Source organism: Haliotis cracherodii, unplaced genomic scaffold (assembly GCF_022045235.1).
Source record: "Haliotis cracherodii isolate W230 unplaced genomic scaffold, xgHalCrac1.p SCAF_9, whole genome shotgun sequence".
NCBI lineage: Eukaryota > Metazoa > Mollusca > Gastropoda > Lepetellida > Haliotidae > Haliotis > Haliotis cracherodii.
Window position 1 is genome coordinate 4,659,478 of NW_027266343.1, and position 22,050 is coordinate 4,681,527.

At 39.7% G+C, this 22,050-nt stretch overlaps 1 protein-coding gene across 1 annotated transcript in view; it reads right to left on the reverse strand.

The window, feature by feature from the left end:
* LOC139453039 (protein mono-ADP-ribosyltransferase PARP15-like) overlaps nucleotides 1-22,050 on the reverse strand; it is a 33,333-nt gene that overhangs the window by 7,407 nt on the left and 3,876 nt on the right. The window contains exons 2-12 of the mRNA XM_071234663.1: nucleotides 11,718-11,780; nucleotides 11,243-11,312; nucleotides 9,386-9,432; nucleotides 9,058-9,111; nucleotides 8,707-8,802; nucleotides 7,934-8,143; nucleotides 7,601-7,649; nucleotides 3,517-3,572; nucleotides 2,424-2,639; nucleotides 757-978; nucleotides 181-265 (exon numbers count right to left, since the gene is read on the reverse strand). Coding sequence (XP_071090764.1) covers nucleotides 181-265; nucleotides 757-978; nucleotides 2,424-2,639; nucleotides 3,517-3,572; nucleotides 7,601-7,649; nucleotides 7,934-8,143; nucleotides 8,707-8,802; nucleotides 9,058-9,111; nucleotides 9,386-9,432; nucleotides 11,243-11,312; nucleotides 11,718-11,780 — 1,168 coding nt within the window. The remainder of the gene's footprint in view (nucleotides 1-180; nucleotides 266-756; nucleotides 979-2,423; nucleotides 2,640-3,516; nucleotides 3,573-7,600; nucleotides 7,650-7,933; nucleotides 8,144-8,706; nucleotides 8,803-9,057; nucleotides 9,112-9,385; nucleotides 9,433-11,242; nucleotides 11,313-11,717; nucleotides 11,781-22,050) is intronic.

Sequence of the window (22,050 nt, forward strand, 5' to 3'; positions counted from 1 at the left end):
AGTACTGTTAAAAGCGGCGTAAAACACAACTCACTCACTCAATCAATACCTGCGCCAGAACATGACAGTACAGAAACTGGTAGGGTAGCATATATTTTGGCATACATTTAATAACACTATACCTAGTAGTAAACTTTCTTAGATGTTTTGTACGCAGTAAAATATGTCACGTAGAAGTACCTGTCTGTAACGTAAATTCGCTTGTTCTAGAATATACTAGACGCACATCTGCAGCTGCTTCTGTAGGCGTGGCACCCTCAAAGATCTGTAGCAAATTCATAATGAATAACATAGGCACAAATGCCTAGGGCGCAGTCATTTATAAAAAGCCAAGGTCTTATTCTTTCAAACAGAAAATATCTAACATAACAAAGAGATAGATATTTGGGTTACTTCCTGTGGAATTTCCAAAACACAGCACAGTTTTGAAACCACATATTGAAAGACGAAAAGTAGCCATTATCATTCCCTCAAAGTATTACCTTTCTGAGTCTTGTAGTTGTGAAAACAGAGAGAAAACTTTTTTGAACTTTGATTTTCTTGATATTATGTTAGGTGGGGTGAGGTGAGGTGAGGAGAAATGGGGTTAAACGTCGCGTTTAAGATTTTTGCACACTTATATAACTGCTTGCATGCACGTGTGTGTGTGTGTGTGTGTGTGTGTGTGTGTGTGTGTGTGTGTGTGTGTGTATTCACATATATTCCACCGTAATCTTAATCATGTCATGCCTCAAAATACGATAGTGAGTCACATGCCTTCATATTCGCCTTGTCTTTTGGATACACAACAATTCGTGCCTCACGCAGGGAGGTGTCAGTGTTGCTTGTTTTGAATTGATCAAAGCTCTTGAAGATACATTTTGCCACTTCATCACATGGATAGTGCAAGTTCCCTGTCCCAATTAAAGGGAAAGCGATGCTCTTCACTTTCGAGCTCGAGGCCTTGGTCAGACATTTTATAAAAAATGCTCTGTAATTCTGGAAAACAAAGTTCATTTACGGGTTAGGAGTGGTAACAGTAACATCAGTGTCCTAACACGTCTTAACTTACTCAGTCTCTACTTTTGTAGTTGCAACAGTACCGACAGAGCATTAGTGTGCTTTTAAGACCCAACAAATGATTATCTTTGCAAATACATACAAATACACACATACTCTCACTTATAATCTATAAAAGCGTGATAGGCAAGTTAAATATATTTATACATGTATTTCAGCTACTATCATTATGGGTTGAAATATACAACTGAATTATTACATTTGTATGGAATACTGTAAGGCACATTCTCGCGATCTCGACCTATGGAAACAAGCCTACTAATATGCCCAAAACACGAGAACGCGAGATTGCAAGAACGCGAGATTTGGTCAAAATCTCGCGTTCTCGTGTTTTTGGTACATAGCACGTTTTGTCAAAAGTCCACAACGCGAGAATGCGACATTTGGACATGATGCAAAATCTCGCAATCTCGACTTGTCAAATAAGTCCTCAAAAACACGAAATCCCGAGAACGCGAGAATGCGACATTTCATTTTCTTGCGATCTCGCGTTCTCGTGTTTTAGACGCTGTCCGTGCACAAGCGTAATATCATAAGGTCAAGGCACATGCGCACGTTAGTAGTCCTTTGGTCATGCTTCTTTCATGCTCTTCATTCTCCAAGTAGCATTTAGCAAAATTATGACTTGAGCTTGAAAATGGTAAGGTGAGATGAAATTGGGTTTAACGTCGCGTCCAAGATTATTACACTTATATAGCGACGAAAATGGTAAGTAATTTTCATACACAAAGTCTGAGTCATCTCCTGTTGTTACAGTTTCCTATGTATTTTATATTAAAACCCTTAACATGCTCAATATAATTTAACAAAAGAATTGTGTACATGAATGTCCCATGATGGTGAAAACATTAATGTGTCCGAAAGCTGGAAACAAAACTATCACTGTCAGTGAGTGAGTAATATTGCTTAAAGCCGCATCAGCAGTATTGCAGCTATTCGGGGCTACACTGTCAGTCAGAATGTCCCTTACAGTATTCCATACATTTGAGAGGATATTTAGTCAGTCTTTTGGTGAAGAGAGATCACTCATGTCCATATCACACTGACTGTCTTGGAATCTATCCTGTCACAGGCATCAACCTGGCAGGTATTTTTATTTGTTGCACATTATGTTTTCAGTCATTGCTTTAAGATTGAGAAAATACCACTTCGTTTCTGGTCTAGCATGTCAAGTGGATCAAAGTTCTTTTTGTAAAACCTGAAGCAACATAACTATGTTTTTGAAAAAAGAATTCATAGACCCCCTTAAGAAGCCTTCTTTCAGATTTTAGTTAACTTTTTTGTCTACTATCATAATTATTCGGCTCAACATTTTTCGGTCTCACTCTTAGAAATATTTCCCGAAAGGGTTAATGGTGAATAACCTGCTCTGACCAACATCCCAGGGACGTGTGGTATATTTTCCGACTCGGTAGAAGACCTCCTGAAGTCTCGGCTATCTCTTCCGTCTTAACACCTGTGGGATACTTGACCCTGCACTCTTCTTGTATGCTGTCTCCCGCAGCGTTATATATTGCTGAAGACAGTGGTCCACTTTCCAAGCTGAGGCTCGAGGACGTCGAATTAACAATCACATCAACCTGAAATCATGTGTTCTGAATTTGTCATTGATTTCTTATTAATCAATGGGAAATAATCCAATGGGTAATCTAGCTCGCGGGATTAAGACGCCATACGTTAATGCCCATGTCAAATGTATTCAATATGTGCTGTAAGACTAATTATGGAACAATTGATTCTGCTACTCTTGATTTTGAATCTGGTGATTGTCACACAAATTGTCAGGTAATTAGTAGACCGATCATCATTCTGGAGGTGTGGATCGATGGGTGTACAGGGGCTTGCCACACAAAACATAGCATCAAAAAGACATATTGTCACTACCAGTGTCAGTACTGTATAAAGGAAAGAGCTGTTACGAGGTCAACTCACCAAGTGTGTTCGAGGACGAATTCAACGTTCACTGTAAATACCCCAATATAGCTATACACTTATTTCAAATATAATGTTACACAGATGTAGACAACCGAAGCCGTACTTTGCAAGCTAGAGGGAAAAAATGATAAGTTAGCGGCAAAAATTCTGAGCAGTATTATCTTATTATTATTAGTATTACTTTGTTAAACTTTAAATATTTAATATACAACAAGAGTTAACGTTTTCATGAAAAGAATCCTATTCGTTTTTGAGATATGGTCATACCACTGTGTACTATCAAAGTACAGCTTGATGCCGCGGAAACGGAAAAAATAAACATTCTTAGAGCCCCTTATAGCACAAGGCATTAACCTGGCCTTTGTGTTTGTAAAATTTCATGAAAAATGATACAGTTAAACACATTATTTCCGACGGACGGACACATAAGCTGATTACTGTATCCACCCATATTACTACCGGGAAAAACCAATCAACCTATCATATGAAACTGAGTAATGTCAACTGCAACATATTACTTACATCCTGATGGACAATGTCTCCTTTGACAATAGTCACAGTGAAGGTAGATCCGAGTTCTGTACGTGAATATGGAATAAGATGAGCAAAGTACATATAAACATATTGTTACGTGGCTGTGGAGCTTGTTTTCAGTTATTTTGTCGTTATTTTGTAGTGATTTTCCGCCCCGGCAAATGATTGAAACGCCGGTAAAATCGTGATAATCTTTGTAAACAAACATGGCGGGCTTGGTCGTTCGAGTAGTTTCAGGTTGGGACCTTTTCTAGAAGGCTGGCTGTACCTATATAAGAGTTCCAATGAGCGTGACTCGAGTTTTTTGTGTTGATTATCCATTGATCTTGTGTGGTCACTGATTACAGAATATATTTCTGTACGAACCGATTTCAGGGGTAACCTTTGCATGTCTATTTGGAAATATATACTGAACAACAAAAGTTACTGTGACATTGAATAAGATTTAATGCAAAGTTATGTTTTTTTACCATATTGAAACATTTTCGGTTTGAAACAGATAAAAGACTCATGTAAGTGTTCAAATGGTTTGATTTGCAATACTGACTTCAGAAAATGCGTGATTTCATAAAAAGCATGAACATGCCAAAATGTCAATTTACAAATCAATAGCGTATGTGTCCACCTCTGGTTGCGATGCAAGCAACACATCTTCGTCTCATGGAATGGACCAGGCGTGTCGCACAAAGTCCTGTGGGATATCTGTCCATATCTGCTGGAGCATGTTTTGAAGTTCCTGGAGTGTCTGTGGAACACGTGGTTGCCGTCGAAGGCGCCGATCCATCTCATCCCACATGTGCTCGATTGGTGAGAGATCAGGGAAGCGAGCCGGCCAGGGGATAACATTCACCTTGTTTTGTTGAAAAGAATCCTGAACAAGTTTGAGCAATATGAGGCCGGGCGTTGTCATGTTGAAAGGTAATGCCTGGGCCATGACGACGCAAAAACGGTAGGACAACAGGGCTGATGATCTAGTCGCGGTAGCGCTGTCCATTGAGATTTCCCTCTACCACTATCAAACGGGTCCTCTGTCTTGCTGTAATCCCACCCCATACCGTAACGCCTCTGCCCCTGAACATATCTTTTTCCATGACACAATGATTGACGTAACGTTCACCTCGACGTCGGTACACTCGAATCCGTCCATCGCTGTGGCTGAGGTGAAAACGAGACTCGTCAGTGAATGGAACTAGTCCCCACTGCATGGCCGTCCAGCGTAGACGCTGTCTGCACCACTGTAGACGTGCTTGATGTCAAAATTCCTGTCAAAATGGGAAGTCTGGCGGGTCTTCTGGCGATAATCCCTGCACATCTGAGGCGGCGACGTACATTTTGTGAAGATATTCGTTGAAGGCCAGGGATGCTTCTTGCAGTCACTGTTGCTGGCTGGAATCGATTTCGTAGGTGTGCCATTCCGAGGATGGTCTCTGACAGCATTCGTATATTGCCAACGTGGCCATAAACACCAAATGGTGTTTCTGTGGACGTTAAATTGTCTTGCAACATCACGTTGACTCGATCCTGCTTTAAGCATACCAATGGCTTGCAGACGCTCATTTTCGGACAGGCGTGGCGTTTCGTAGTGTTGAATAATTGCCTAATTTTGTTGTTTTTCTGAGTGGTTGTTGTCAACACGATGCTGAACCATGCATATGAAATCCCGTAAACGCACATGACTTTATACCCATTCTTGGGCAGTGAAATGCATGGGGCTTGCATAAAATGGAATGCATGCTTTTCTGTAGCAGTTGCGTGTTTGTGACTTGATTCCATACATGTACTACAATATTGAAAACCAATCTTTACTTGTTTGGAAAATACACTAAAATATTGGTGTCACAGGAACTTTTGTTGTTGAATATATATACAACAAAGAATCAAACATATACAGAACTGCAAAAGAAATGTCACCATGGATAGATATATAAGAAACATTACTTGTCTAAACACTGTAAACATACTATGAGACATATTAAAAAGATGAAACTTGGCAAAACTGATCATCAAGGTTGAACTTAAAGTGTCAAATGTTCTTAAACACAACACTAGTCTCTGAGAAAATGGCATCACAAGTCAGTATCTCGTGTGTCCACCATGTGCATTGATGACTTCAGCGCAACGTCGATACATGGAATGGATGAGGCGGTTGATGAAGGCCATAGGCACTTGAGCCCACACTCTGAGGAAAGCCTGACGCAGTTCAGCTGTAGTTGTCGGCCTTGGTCGGACGTCATTCAGCCGTCTTTGAATCTCGTCCCACAGGTGCTCAATGGGATTTAAATCGGGACTGAGGGCAGGCCACTGCATGGTTCTGATGCCATTCTGCTGGAGGAAGTCTCTTGTTGCTCTCGCAGTGTGTGCACGGGCGTTATCATTCTGAAGCTCGTGGTTGCAGCGACGTGCCTAATGAGGTATGGCGTGTGGTCTCAAGACTTGGTCAATGTACCGAGCTGCTGTGCCACCATTGCCTCTCCCTGGACCGATGTTCTGGAAGACCACAGGGCCGACCCTCTGTGCAAGACCAATTCCACCCCACACCATGATGCTCGGACCACCCCACGAGTCTCTCTCAACAACACAAGCATCCGAATAACGTTCCCCACGGCGTCGCCAGACTCTCCCTCTGCCATCGGCTGAGAAAAGGACTCTTATCCACTGCTGGTGGCGCCAATGCTGCTACTGTGTTGCCCACTGAAGATGGTCCCGGCGATGACGAGGTGTCAGAATGGGTCCGCGATGTGGCCTGTGACAGTAGAGGTGTCTGCTCGTCAATCGTCGACGCACGGTGTCTGCACTAATGTGTCGCTGGTGTGTCCCCATGGTGTGTCGAGCAGTTTCCGCAGCTGTAACAAAGTGATCTTGAAAATGCTGTCGCACACTCTGACGATCCTGACGTCGGGTGGTGACCCTTGATCTTCCACTACGTGGTCGGTCATCTGTAGTGTTGCTGGTCTGATACCATTGCTGGAGCCTGTATATGGTCCTTACGAGGAAATGCATTGGCTACTTCCCCGGAGGTTTGTCCAGCTTACAATCGTCCAACTGCTTGGTGTCGCTGTTTCCTTGTAAATCTTGGCACGTGGTAGCAATTCAATAACGAATGAATGTTATCCGATCTGGGCGGATTTTTATAGGGAAAGAAATGGGGAACGCATGTGCATTTCAACTCACGTGCATCGGGTTACCATGGCCGTTGCCGTGATGCGTTTGGGCGATCGGTTTTATTGTCATCTGTTTATTTTCATCAAATTTCATTTTTTCGGACAAGGTATTTGTTAAATTTAAAAAACATTTAAATGACAACTTTGCATGCAATGTTATTTGGGGTGACGTATCTTTTGCGGTTCAGTATAGTTTCCATGATCAATTGCCTCTTTGAACTAGATAACTGTTAGCCTTGCATTTATTTTAGCATTCTGTGCGTACAGCAAGTGACACATGCTTTGCAAGTGAGGATAAAGTTATTGTATTAATCTTTGCAACAACATTATACTCATAATTGTAAGTTTGAATCAATCGATAATACAACTGCCATGGTCTTGATAGAGCAAGATCAGTGGAAATGATTTACGGACGCTGTTACTGTATGTAAGAGATATCAGATGAGTGAGTGAGTGAGTGAGTTGTGTTTAACGCCGCTTTTAACAGTATCACAGTTATTTCGCGGCGTGTCGGCGCAATGTGGGAGGAAAGCCCGAAGTAATGAAGGTCTCAGACGTTAATCACTCCGTTGAAACCCACGGGCACGGGTCTGGTGCTGACAGACCTAGAAACATAATGGAAGCAAACCGGGATTCGAACCCACAATCATAAGTTCCTGGCGTGCCCAAGGGACGCAACTCTGCACAGCGAATCGCGACGCCTTAGACGACTGGGCCAACCGTGCCCCCCGGTATCAAATGAAAAGTTTGCAACGGGTAAGCCGAGAAACAGTATTCAATTACCAATCACAAGCACGTTAGCAAGGTACCTGCACACCTAACAAGAACGATAAGCTACAGGGCAAAGGATCTAAGTATGAAAATCAATAAGTAAACTGTTGAATGATCAGGAGGCTGCACTTCAACTTTACCTTTGCCTTTCCCAAGTTGGGGGTGCTTGTCAATCTCAGCTGTAAATGCCTGATTATATGTAAACATAATAGCACATATGTACATTTTCAATTTGTTGCTTCCTGTTCTACATGTAAATAGATACTGAAATAATTATTATATTTTTGATCTGTAATGTAAATTTACATCTGGTAGTTTTAATCTTGTTATTTTAACACTCGTGCTGACATCACTTTCTAATATGCCCACAAAAAAGGAACATTCTAAATTATGAACTGAAAAAATTAAATAGAAGTTTTTTTCGTCTTGACCAGCTGTAATATAAATTTTGATGTGCACGTCTATTCACGTACCTTGATCGTATCCACCTCGCTTTTGTCTGCACACACCACTATTTCGTCAAGGGAATCACATTCGTAATTCAAGGCCGTATCTAGGATGGCTTTAGCCAACACGGCCTTTGGTAAAGAATCCATGCCATATCCAGTGGGCTGAAAGGCGATGCTTGATATCCCATCATGTTCAGCCTTGTGCAGAACACCGTCAGTCAGGTGTCGTAGTCTCTGTATATTTCATGTGCAGGAATCAATGCGTGAATCAAGTGAATGGCAGTATGGACGTTAATACAATTGTACACTGAGTCTCATAACACACCATTCTAAATATAGAAGCAAAATCTATTTGAGATTGTATTCGAAGCATTCCTCACAAAAACACCGGAACAAATATTCCCGCCAATTTCCGGGTATCAATTTACAACAAAGAGTGATGCTAAATGTTTATATATTTTCATTTTGCAATACGAAAAATTAATTTATTTTAATTTGATGATTCATTATGCGTTTTCTTTGCAAATGTTGATATCTACTTAAATGATTTAATGATAAAGATATTCCTATCATATAGAGAGTTTAATTGTATCTTCGTTGTACCTTTCATGGGAGTTATCCAAACAGCTTTGTTTGGCAAAGTTAATAAGCAAGTTAAAGTGTTGCGTTTAAGTTTATTTATTCATGTTTTAGTAATTAACAAAATATCTATCTGCGGCATTGACTCAAGTATATGAATATACACTTGTAATTGTTTCATGAAAGAGCCATGCGTCTTGTATCCAGGTGGGCCTTACGTGTTCTGTGAGTGGTAGGGCCTCGATCAGGACATTATACACACGCTGGCAAGAAAGGTCGCCTCCATCAGTCACAAAGATACTTGATTCTCCATCCTGGATATAACAGTGCATGTAATTTGGGTACGATGTACTATTGTTGAATGTTTTATGTACTTGTAGGTCACGACAAACATCAAATTTAACCATAAGAAAGTAAGGATATACTCATGTACATCTCCACACCTCCGCAGTTTGTCCGTTCTCACAGCAAGCGAATGTTTCTGAGGTATAATTCTAACCGCGAACCATCACGGGAAATATATGAAATAAACATTATGATGTTAGAATCTGTCTCTGGTTAATATTTACCCCTGCAGAACCGTTGTCTGGTCTTGCATCCGTCGTTGAAGCAATGGCATCAACCTACAAAGATAAACTTTTTAATCTGTTTGCTGTTGGATTCAAAGCACTAGAATTGATTGTGTGGACTTGAACTACCAATTTCAAATCGACAGTCATGTTCCTCATGCCTTTTAATAACAGACTTATAAGCACTCTCGGTTTAATATCACTTTTGGGAAAACACATTGCTCATTGCAGTCCCATGCCTCTAGCTTCTTGAATAACGAAACACTTCCTATTTACGTTTAAACACAGTGGGGATTGCTTAAATAATGCAACTCCTAGAGATACCTACGTGCTGCTGTGTTTTGTCGCCTGTAACAAAGGAGACTGCTGCATACGCTGTGAAAAAAAAACGTGACTATAATTATCCTCATCAGTCCGAAATGAAATAAATTCTGGAGACATCGTTTTCCTTAAATGCATCGTTGACTTGTGAAAGAATGGTTCACTACTTTCTAACGCGGTTCAAAGACTATTCATATCCCCCAGTTTGTTAGTTTGTTGTTTAACGTCGCACTCAGCAATATTAGATCTAAAAGAAGGCGACCTGTAAATAATCGAGTCTACCGACTTGGGATACGATGACATGCATCAACCAAGTCAGCGAGCCTCACTAGCAAGATCCTGTTTGTTGCCTCTTACGACAAGCATGGGTTGCTGAAGATCTGTTCTAACTTGGATCTTCACGGGATTTTGATTCAGTGAGTGCAAGACGCCAACGCCTGACCATAGGAGGCGTCTGGTATTTTTTCTAATGATCATATAATCAAAATGTGATTAATATGCTGCCAGCTGACTGGTACCTTTATCCAAATCAGAAGGGTGGTGTTATTATGAGAGTATCACTTGGAACAGTGTATTTCATCGTCAAAACCATGTTTCTTTCCATTTGTTCAGATGAAAATAAAAACGTTCATAAACAAGTATTTGTCACAAAGTGACGAAATGTCCCCCGCCGCCTTATGCAATATGTGTTTTTTTCCAAATAATTTATTCCTTTTGAATAATATTATTTTCTGTGTTAGATACCTCCATGGAATTATTTGTCGTACCTTTAGAAATAATTACCCAAATTCCTGCAAATCAAATCGGCTCATGGCTGCTCATATAGAGACATGTCTGTCATATTTGCATAACAACATGACACAGAAAAAAAAGAAAGGCAGATATATCGAGGCAACACCCGTTTTCCAACTCCAAAAGCCAATATCATCAAACATGAAGGAATCCAGAAATTAGTTCTTGAGATATCGCAGCAACACTTTTTTCCATCTCGAATAACAGATTTCCCTGCTGTTACCTTGAAAATTAAGTTAAGGTCACCAAAATCCACTGGTGTCCGTGGAGTCTGTATATACACCATAGTTCCAAATATGAAGACAATCCAGTGTTTAGTTCTTGAGATATCGCGGCAACACCGTTTTCCAACTCCAAAAGCAGATTTGCCTGCTGTGACCTTGAAAATGGGGTCAAGGTCACCAAAACCGACTGGTGTCTGCGGAGTCTGTTTATACACCATAGTTCCAAATATGAAGACAATCAAGTGTTTAGTTCTTGAGATATCGCGGCAACAAACAGGTGGGACGTACGGACGTACGTACGTTCGTACGGACGCTCGTGAATACTATGTCCCCCGCTCCGCGCTTTCGCGCGGCGGGGGACAAAAAGAAAAGTCAGCAGTCGATCACTTGACTGATAAGTGGGGAAATACAAATGGTTGATGAGTTACTCTCTGAAATATATTGGAATTTGTTTGTCATGGAACTCGATAACAAACAGTTTGGCTGGACTAATATCTGTGCAACATGTTCAGTAAAGAAATGTTGGAAGTTCTTTGATCTATGGTCCGGAAACAAAACGTAATGGACGGGAGAACGGACGGCCATCACCCATTCCTATATCACCCTCCCCTTTTGAGACAGGAGATAATAAAGGCTCTTACAGTTTTTTTATCAAATGTATCTATTGATGTTTCGCGATAAACGTGGTCTTCTTCATGTGTAAGTGCACACACGTATCGTTGAAAGTGTAAACATCCTACTTAATAAAAGTATAAACACGTGACAACATATGTGAGCTCACACAGTTTGACCCTCTCACACAGATCTCAGTAAGCTGTAATATCAAACCAATGCGGGCATCATCTTACCTTCGCTATTTTCTCGGACTGATTTGTTGGCTTGTTCTTGACAAATGTTCAAGACTTCTCTGGCTACTTCCTTTGAAATGGAAAGAAATACGCATGGCGTTTTGCGGAAATATGAATATAACTGAGATGTCTATATACGTCAAATAATATGAGTTTAGAAGTCACTTTCATTTTTGCCGATGCCATCTGCCTCCTTTTAATGGAACATGTACCTCAAGAGAAGACCTCTTACAAATTGTATACTTACTGTCAAAAGTAGGACATGATGACAATGTTTATTGACAATTTCAATAGTCTTCATTTGAAGTTTGAGAACTGTTTTCCTTCATGTCTTCTATAATGGAGAAACCCATATATTAAGATATCCGTATCACTGTGTTCCAAAAAACAGGCATCTGTTGAATGATGTTTTACCATTTTTAACCTCATTAGTAATTTTACACAGTTATCATCAGCAAACATGGAAGGTACTCACTTTTGATATGTTATCAGGAACTTGTTGCAGGATTCTGTCGAGCCTTTCTTCTGTGACGCCCTCCTAAACAAACCATACAACGTGAAATGTATTCATGTACCATGATTAACGTCAATACATGTACATTTCTCATATCCTCTCAGTGATTTTACATCAGTTTTTATTTATTGCCATCACCAGGCAATGATAGAAGATTGTTGGTGATAGGATTACCCGTTTTTTTGTTTTGTTTGTTGTTTAACACCAATATTCCAGCAATATGACGGCGGTCTGTAAATAATCGAGTCGGGACCAGACAATCCAGTGATTGACATCATGAGCATCGATCCGCGCAATTGGGATCCATGACATGTATCAACCAAGTCATCGAGCCTGACCACCCAATCCCGTTAGTCGCCTTTTCGACAATCAAAGTCGCCTTTTACGGCAAGCATTGGTTGCTGAAGACCTATTCTACCCCGGAACCGTCACGGGTCGGATTACCCGTTCTTCGTAGCCAGATCATTACTTAAAAAAGCATTCATGTTAATAATGTAGAAAATAATATCCAATACTATCTTTAATTTGAGAAGATTGACAGATTGTTGTCTCCGTTCACATTCTAGATGGAGAGAGCCAGAACGAAGCCATGTGACATTTATAACCTCTCCGCAGATACCAATGATACCTTTGGAGATAGCAAATGGATTCAATTTGATTGGTTCTTTGTCTAAGGCTTCTATAACCAAGAAACGTGGCCAATAGTCGGATCGAGTAGTCGTAGTATTTTCTATATGTTACTTTTTTCTACCAGGGAGTTTGGAAGCCATGTCGAGAGGAAAATAATCCTGCGCCCCTTTTCCCTACCCACCATGTGTTAACAAGGACAGTCTTACGCTGCAGCGGATCTCCAAGCTGCAAAGATCGAGGGTAAATAGGTGGTATACTCCAGCAAACCTGACACGGAAAGATCTATCTACCAACTTACAAGTCAGGCTGGTTCGGCCCATGACAATCAATTGGAGACGTACAGAATTCGGAGGTCAGCATCAGCAGTTTGGCCCATGAGCCACCGCCTTCTGGGCATAGGGCTCTAAGCAAGTTTTATAAATTGATACACCTATAGAGAACACTACACTCATTCTCGTCAGATACCATTTTTACGGAACGAGTGGACTTTTTCGCTCGGTCAGATACCTAAAAAACTTTCGTTGACAGATCAAACTGGAATCGGTTGCAAATCTGGTTGCGCATGAATATAGCTATACACCCAAATATGGCCATTGTTGACATGTCTATGCACACGCATTAACACCATGTTCCTGCTGTTGTGTGTGCAAACATGACAGCTTTAACGCTCAAGATCTTATTTTAAGAATTTATTCAACATATGGTAGTATAAGCGCATAGGTGTTAGTTCGCACGACACCTATAAGAAAATCTAAAAAGTCATTTAGCGCCGCGCTTTGAATATCGGACAAACAGTCGGTGACTCGCACAGCCGGAGTGCCCGGCTGTGCAATAAACAAAATTGCGGTTTCTTTGACTAACAGCTGAATTTATATCCTGTTCGTACCATTTTGGAAGAGGGAAATCAGAGTGCTCGCTAGAGACATTCATGTTAACTGTACGACCAGATAATGAAAACGCTAAAATCAACAAACCAAAATCTGCTTGCATGTCACTGACAGCATCGAACGAAGGGCATGGTCACCATCGGTATAAGAAAAGAAAATCATGATCTATTCACAGTGTTGTACGCCAGGGAATGCTATTGTTCGTATTTGGGATGTTCTGGGCCACAAAATCAGAAGTCATTTGTATCGGAACTGTTCATGAACAAACACCTCACGAAACAATGTCACAAAATACGCTTCGAAGGAGTCACTGATGGCCCAACCAGAGCATCACACGTAAGTCTAGATATATATCCAGATAGTTAAAAGTGACTTCATTTCACCACCTTATCCTTTTATATTAAATCAAATTGAAAGTCGAGAAAGTGGTTGGGTGCGTCACGCTCATAGAGTCCTTCGATCTATCGATCGGTAGTAGAACATTGCAAATGGATATAGCTCGACGATATAATGTCTGTAGTAGCTCTGTGTATAACTAATACAGATAGCAAAGCAAAGTTGCTGCGTGTGACTATCTTGTTTGGGTTAGTATGGGTTCTTATGAATGAAAATAGTAGTTCCGGTGTGACAGAGGTCACGGTTATCCATTCAAAACGAATAAAACAAGGTCAACCTTGTACGACACACGTGTCACGTACGGATTTAATATCTCACCACCTGTATCTTCACCACGTGGGTAATAAATTATAGTCATTTTGAATACATTTATTTTTTAATACCAAAAGTTTGTGCAAAAAAGTGTATACACAGGGCACAGATAGAATCGGGCCCATTCTACCGCCCGTCTAGGCAAAGTTAGGGTCCAAGTGGTATGTTGGACTAAGGAGCACTATTGCTGGCTCCGTCGCCCTCAACCACTAGACTCCCTTCCTCTGCCGACACAGTAGCCTTTTACGACCAGCAATTGGGTGCTAAGGAAACACTCTTTTCTTCCCGAGGTTCCAATGAGGGTCTCATTGTAACACTGAGGCATGGTGTCTTAGTGGGGAGGCACTGTACAACCAATATCAAGTGAGCACACGTGCATGAACGTCGCGATATAAGTGAAATAATCTTGAACGCGACGATAAACCCCATTTCACCTCACTTTGAGTCTTTGTAGCAGTAATTGATAAAGGTGTTTAATATATATTTTCACTGCTTTGAAAATGTTCTTTTCCCTCACAAACTTTTTCTACTAAGCAGTAAGGGGGAAATAAAAACAAAATAGAAAGCATCCCATCCTTAATTATCTGCAAGGCAAGAGAAAAGACACAACACAACCATTACAATAATCATAAGAAATCTATTCTGAAAGAATCCACAATTTATTGGTGATGACAACATGTGTTCGCGAAAAGGTTAAGCATTTGCTGTCCCACTGGTGGGACTCATCACCATCAAAGTGCAAAGTCAGTAGTAGATATTTAAGTCCATGCACCGCTCTAAGCACATTTTAAAATGACAAATGTGGTTTCATCAGCAGCTTTGATGATTTATTTTAAAAAGCATCCCACACACATTTGGGTGTGCACATTTCTTTTGCACCCAGAACTAAACATAGACATGAAAAATATATATTGAAAATGACAACGCCGTCAGGACAGAAAGAAAGGGAAGCAAGTGAAAGTATTTGACAAAATCAAAGATGTTCACCCTTCTCTGTTTTAACTTGGCCCTTCAAGGAAATCAGGTGTTCAAGAAAAGCAAATGTCACAGAGTCCTTACCTAACCATATATAAAAGGAACGGAGTTACACACTTGTTCAACATAGATCGGGAACTCAGTTAAAATTCAAATTTGGTGATCACGGACGCATACCAATCACAAAAGATATAATTCACAAACCAACAAAAGAGGCCAGGTGAAGTAATACTATATGTTGCTGTCATGGCCATATTCCTGTTTATAAACTGAAAGACTGGAATGATGACGAAGACGGTTCCTCTGCTAAAATCCATTCAACAAGGTACTAACAATAAAACAGCGGGGTTTTATCTACATGGAGTCAGTGTCCCTCGAATCCTAGGTCAATCTGTTTTAGGGAAACAACACTAGGAACCTGTACAATCTCATTTGAACACATGTTATATGAAATGTCCTGCTTTTAACTTTATCTGCTGTTAAATCAGCAGTTAAAGTTAGGTTTATGAAGACTGCAAATGATATTATTTAATCTCACTTCAGCAAATACCAAATCATGGAAGTGATTCATAAAACAAACTAATCATGTTTTTTCATTTAACTAAAGCATAATCCATGACATAAGCTTTTAACATAAAAACATTTATGTCATACCCCAATGACATAAGTGTGCAAATTAGATAACCGGAAATAGGACTTTTTTCGCCAGTGCACGTGAGCAGGTGTTTACAAACAACATGGATACCTTTGATGTTAGAAACAATGTTTTTATTGATCACAATGGGTGTGCAATAGTGAATTCCGTGTTGACAAATGAAATTACAGGTTACAGGTTGATGGTACTGAATTTGAATTTGACTGTGATCAAGGCAGATTATCAAAAATCCCCTGTGTCAAACGTTTCGTCATTTGAACACCAACACCAACAAGACGAAGCAGACGACGAACACAAAGCCTAAAGATGCCCAAGATAGATTTGTGGCTGTTGAGGACGGCATGATCGATGGCGTTATCAAGAACATTAAAACAAAAACACATCCGGTGCACGTGAGCAGGTGTTTACAAACAACATGGATACCTTTGATGTTGGAGACAATGAATTAATTGGACAGCATTATGATTGCCATCAGATAATCTCGTACTAGCCATATTAATTCCTTATAAACCTCCGTCTATACTCCATAATTTATAGACCACCTTCATATAGCTTGAATATTGCTGAGTGCCGCCGGGTCGTTAAACTAGTTTAGTCACGGTCTAGTGACTGTACCACTCCCCCGCTCTATTTCCGACACCGCTCGGCAAAGTTCGGCGGCCGTCGTTGTACAGTGTCATTGCATTCTAAGTGAGAGAATTAGTGACCGGACTATTTCCTACTCTTGTGTTTTAATGACACACTCTTACCATGTATTAAATTTCTAAAAAGTATATTTGATTAAATTTAGTATATGCTGTTACATATTTTCTCATAAAGTACTATGACGCATAATGTTGTTTTTATTATGTGTAGGTTACATACAGCAGATAGCAAATTATACTTGGCAAGTCAGGATGTCAACAGGTGGTGAAACTAGAAGGCTACGTTTGCTCTGCTTATTTGGGTCATCATTAACTAAGTGTAAAGCTAAATGCTAGTGGGAATTGTTCATGCTCAAAATAGAAGTACATATTAACTAGACAGTTCATTTGCCAGTTGTTTTCAATTTTCTGTCAAACTCTGTTAATGTAGTGTTTGTTGTGCAATTGATTTGTCTATCTGAAATATATTGATTAAAGTCTCCATTAAGTTTTCAAGTGACAAGTTGTTTTTCTTAATACTTGATACATGTATCTATTCTTATGCGAGCCAGTATGATCTGATTTAACAGAATGTTGTACCCAAGTTTGTAAACATTGCATTCTGAAAACATTCTACTTAGGACCAAAACTCTTTAAATGCTTGCAATCCCAACGGACATGAAGTGAAGATTCAGTATTAGCTTCCCAGAAGGAGCTAGATAAACATCAAGAATTTTCGTTCCTAACAGTTCTTTGTTTGTATAGATGATGCAATGAATAAATTTATATTGAAAATCAAGTAATTTTACATCTTTTGTACACTTTCTGTATCTGATAAAAAAACATTGTCAAGAATTGTATCCCAATTTTCACATACTGGAGATTTGCTGTATATATAGTCTTTTCATAAAAATATATATCTGGAGTCCTTAGTCGCTACAAGTAAGTCTATCAAAGTTGTATCTAAATGTTGATTACTCGAGTATATAAGGTCATGGGATTATTTCTAATAGCATCTTTCCAGGGTTTGGGTATGTTTGATAGAACCTGGTAATAGTCAATAATTGTTCTTTTAATTATATGATTATTTTTTAGTTCATTGAAGGGCATTATATCATCTTAATTACAGAGATCTTTAATACTGTCTATTCCCTTCAAAAACAAATTTCTTATAATGAAATCTATTTTTTAAACTGATGGTTACACCAAAGAATAGGTCTTCAGCAACCCACGCTTGCCGTAAAAGGCGACTATGCTTGTCGTAAAAGGCGACTAACGAGATCGGGTGGTCAGGCTCGTTGACCTGGTTGATGCATGTCATCGATCCCAATTGCGTGGATCGATGCTCATGATATCAATCACTGGATTGATATGGTCCAGACTCGGCGTTAAACAGCAAACAAACAAACAAACAAACAATACACCAAAGAGGTTCTCATAGTACTTCTCCAATGTTTGTGGAGTTGATTTTCTGTTTTCTATAAAATGTTCCCTCAAAGCAGCAAATACATCTCTCCAGTAAGGGTAAGTTAAGTGTATACAGTTTTCGATATTGACCTCAAGTATGAAAATGTTTTGTAGAAGAGAGGCTAGGATTATTGCAGTTTTTGTTTTGATGACAGTTTTAGAGAAAATAGAAATAAGCCTTACCTCTATCGTTCCCAGTCTGGCTTCATCATATACTGAACAGCATTGAAAACGCACCGCCATGAAAATGGATGTATATTTACCGGGGCTTAAGTCATATGTAAATATATAAGTGAATGAGTAATATACGACGTTCTGGACGAAGCATGAAGAAGAACAGCTCGTCAAAACACATTCCCTTATTTTGTGTGAGCTAAATCTCCAAAACGCAACGGGTGGGGGTGGGGTGGGGTGGGGGTGGAGTGTCATGGGGCGGCATCAATCATAACCATCGAACAGAGCTCCATGTGTGTCGTGGAAGAGTTAATGCCCTTTACTAAACATATTGGCAAATCACGTCATCCCATTCTTTCATCAGCACCACCTTCCAGCAAGATAATGCAAGAGCGCACACACCACGTGTTTCAACACAGTACCTAGCGAACAATAATGTGCCTCTGCTTCCATGGCCAGCCCTGTCATCCGATCTATCGCAAATTGAACATCTATGGGGTTACCTGGGTCAACGCCTCTCACGTCGTCCGCAAGTACAGAACCTGAGAGAACTTGAAGATACACTACGTCAAGAGTGGAATGCCCCAGAACACTATTCGCAGACTTATTCGATCGATGAGAAGACGTTGCATGGCCTGTGTTGCTGTCAACAGCGGACATACCAGATATTGACTTTTCATTTTAACCCTATGTGTCTTCCTTACACTGATGACGTAATTGTAATTACTGTGTGGTATTCCTGTTTCCTTTGTCGTCTTTCTTAAAAATCCGTCTATGTCTGTTCTAATCAAAATCGGTCATTGCTCAAGTTGTTTTTGTAATATTTCAAGATTTATTGCTGGTCCGTTTTCATTGCTGTTCAGTATATACTCCAATTAATGTTGTACGTTTTATTTTATCCCTTTTATCATTCCAGATAAATCTGTAAAATGTTTTGTTAAGTTCATCAATAAATTCACTTGGATGGTTTGGAAGAGAAGAAAATATATGTACTAAGGTTGACAATGCCAAGGTTTTGACAACAGTAATTTGACCTATCAATGTTAAATTCTTTTCCTCCAATTCCCTAAAATGTGATAAATATTTTCAAATCTCTTTTTTGTATTGATTATCCACAAATTTGTAAAGTTACAATTAAACTTTATTCCCAAAGTCCGCACTGTGCCAGTCCTGGCATAATTTGATGTTACAGCATGTCATTGAGACTATCCATATTGTTACTGTTTTATCAATATTAATTTATAATCCAGACAGTCTATAACAGTCACTAAGGGTGTCAATTGCTGTACTTAAACTTTCATCAGTCCCATCTAAAATAGTTCTGTATCATCAGCATATTGTACAAGTTTATGTTCCACATTATTCAGTTTGATACCTTTTACTGCATTATTATCACGAATCATTATTCCCAAACTAGCAGGAGTAGATAGGGAGACATAGGGTCTCCTTGTCTACATCCCCTTTGGTCAGAGAAGAATGAAGATAGGTGTCCATTTTGTGTGATGCACGATGAAGCATTATTTATTAGTATGTATATCCATTTACTCATATTTGACACAAAGCCAAACTTTTCAAGTGTCAACGCGGTTAATTGTTTTGAAACAGTATCAAAAACTTTTTCAGTCTAAAAGTAATAATAAACCAGTCTTATTTTGTAATTTTGTTTCAAACAAGATATCATACAGTAGTCGTATGTTTTCGCTCATATATCTTCCAGTGATTAAGTCAGTTTGTTTTTCATGTATAAGAGTATAAAGTGTCCTTTTAATTATGTTTGCTATTCATGTACTAAAAAAATGATACAATGAATTTAAGAGAGAAATTGGTCACCAGCCGTTTTAGTAGTTTATCTTGAGTGCCTTTGGATGTAAACGTATGGCCACCTCCGTTGATTGTTAGACATAAAGTGTTATTTTTAAATGTTTCTGTGATATATTTGTATCCCCATATTCCAAGTTACTTCCGGAAACAATTGAAAAACTCCCTGGGAATCCATCACAACCTGGGCTTTTGGTATTTTTCATAGACTTTACAGCCGTTGTTATTTCATATTTGTTCATCATGTTTTGTAAATGATCAAACTGTGATTTACTTAGTTTTGGTGTATTAAGTTTGTGTAATATTTATATGGTTTCAAAAGTTGTTTCTCAAGATGAGGAGTGTAGTTTCTTATCAAAATTACTTTGTTCAGTTAGAGTGGTTTGTCCATCAGTTATTAACTCCCCATTATCAGTTATCATACTGTATTTTTCTAGTATAGTAAATGTTTTCAAGATGACAAAAATATTTTGATGGTTTCTCTCCTTCCTCTTACTACTAGATTCTGTTTCTTATTTGTATTCCCCTAGATATTTCTTCTTTCCGTTTTTGAAAAATCACTTTATATACTCACATGCAAAAGAAAAGCAAGAGGTTTTAAGCAAATAGGCAACAAACACAGAACCATAAATTGATACGAGTTTTAGCATGTAGTGAAGCCTGATGGTATTATCAATATTTTTGGTTGCATTTTGGAAGCCCTGAGTAAAAACGCAACATAAAAAACGAATTGCCCAAACGCACCATTTCAATGAATATGTGGGGATCATGTACCCATTTTTCGCGAAATCGAAAGTGAACGAACTGTCACGAACTGTAGTGGGTATAAAACTGTGGCCGATTCTTGGACCTACCACTCCTTGGTCAACAATGCCACGTCTAACTCAAATTCAGAGAAACCAGGCTATCGGACGTTTGGAAGCTGGAGAGTCTGTCCAATATGTTGCCCGTCATTTCAGCGTTAACATAACCACAATTTACCGTCTCCTGCATCGATACAATGCTACACAGACCACAGATGACCTTCCTCGGAGCGGTCGTCCTAGGGTCACCGCATCTCGACAAGATCGGCAGATTACCCGTCAATACCAGCGACATCCGTTCCTAACTGCAAGTGAAAGTGCTCGACAGACCACAGGAACACATAATTGACACATTAGCCGGGACACTGATCCGACGTCTTCGTTCCAACAACCTCAGATGTCGCCGACCAGCACGTCGTCCTGTTCTCCAACCACGGCATCGACAAGCACGACTTCAGTGGGCACATGGTCATCACAATTTGCGCCATCGTGAGTGGAGGGGTGTCATCTTCTCTGATGAAAGTCGCTTTTGTGTCTCCCATGCAGACGGAAGAATCAGAATTTGGCGGCGTCGAGGTGATCGTTTCGCTGACAGAAACGTTGTGGAAAGGGATCCATGGGGTGGGCCTAGCGTCATGATATGGGCAGGAATTGGATTGCGAGAATTGGACCCATGTGCTTTCTGAATGTTGGTCAAGGTCGGGGACATGGCGTCACTGTTCAGCGGTATATCGACCAAGTGATCAGACCCCACGTTGTTCCATTTTTTGCACAACATCAACAACACATTTTCCAGCAGGACAACGCTCGTCACCATGTTGCAAGAGCTACCATGGCCTTTCTGCAACAACACAACATCCGTGTTCTACCGTGGCTAGCCCTCAGCCCTGATCTGAACCCCATCGAAAACTTGTGGGATGAGGTTCAAAGGCGTCTGCACAATGTGCGCCCAGTCCCTACAATTGCCGATGAACTACGCACAGCTGCTCTGGACGTGTGCAGGAGGATCCCTAGGGCCTTCACAAATCGTCTGATCCAGTCAATGTACAGGAAATGTGTGACAGTGATCAAGGCTAATGGTGGTCACACCAGGTATTGACTGACATTTTGGGTCTTGACTCGAAACTGTGTAAGCCCTTAACATTTGAAAAAAACTGTTATGTCTTCTGCCTTATAATCCATTAAACTGTCTTCAGTCAATTTTTTGTCAATCTTGCCCTTTAAGTATTTCTTGTCTTTACTGTTGAAAATAAATAACATGTATACTGCATACTCGACTTGCGTTTCTTTTGCGTGTGAGTATATTAAGATAAGTCTGACAGCTTTGATTTGATTCCCTTATATTCTGAAAATATTTCCCAATTTCTCTATTTGCTTTATCTAAGGTTTTACTTTCTTCATTTTTGGTTTTCTTTAAATAAGTGGAAAACGATATTGATTTGCCTCTGACTTACATAAAAAAATGTTTCTTAAAAGAGAGTATCACCAATGTTTAATTCTAAGTTTACGTCTTCAATTTTTCTCTTTTCATCTCTCTTTCTTCGCTAAGTGCAT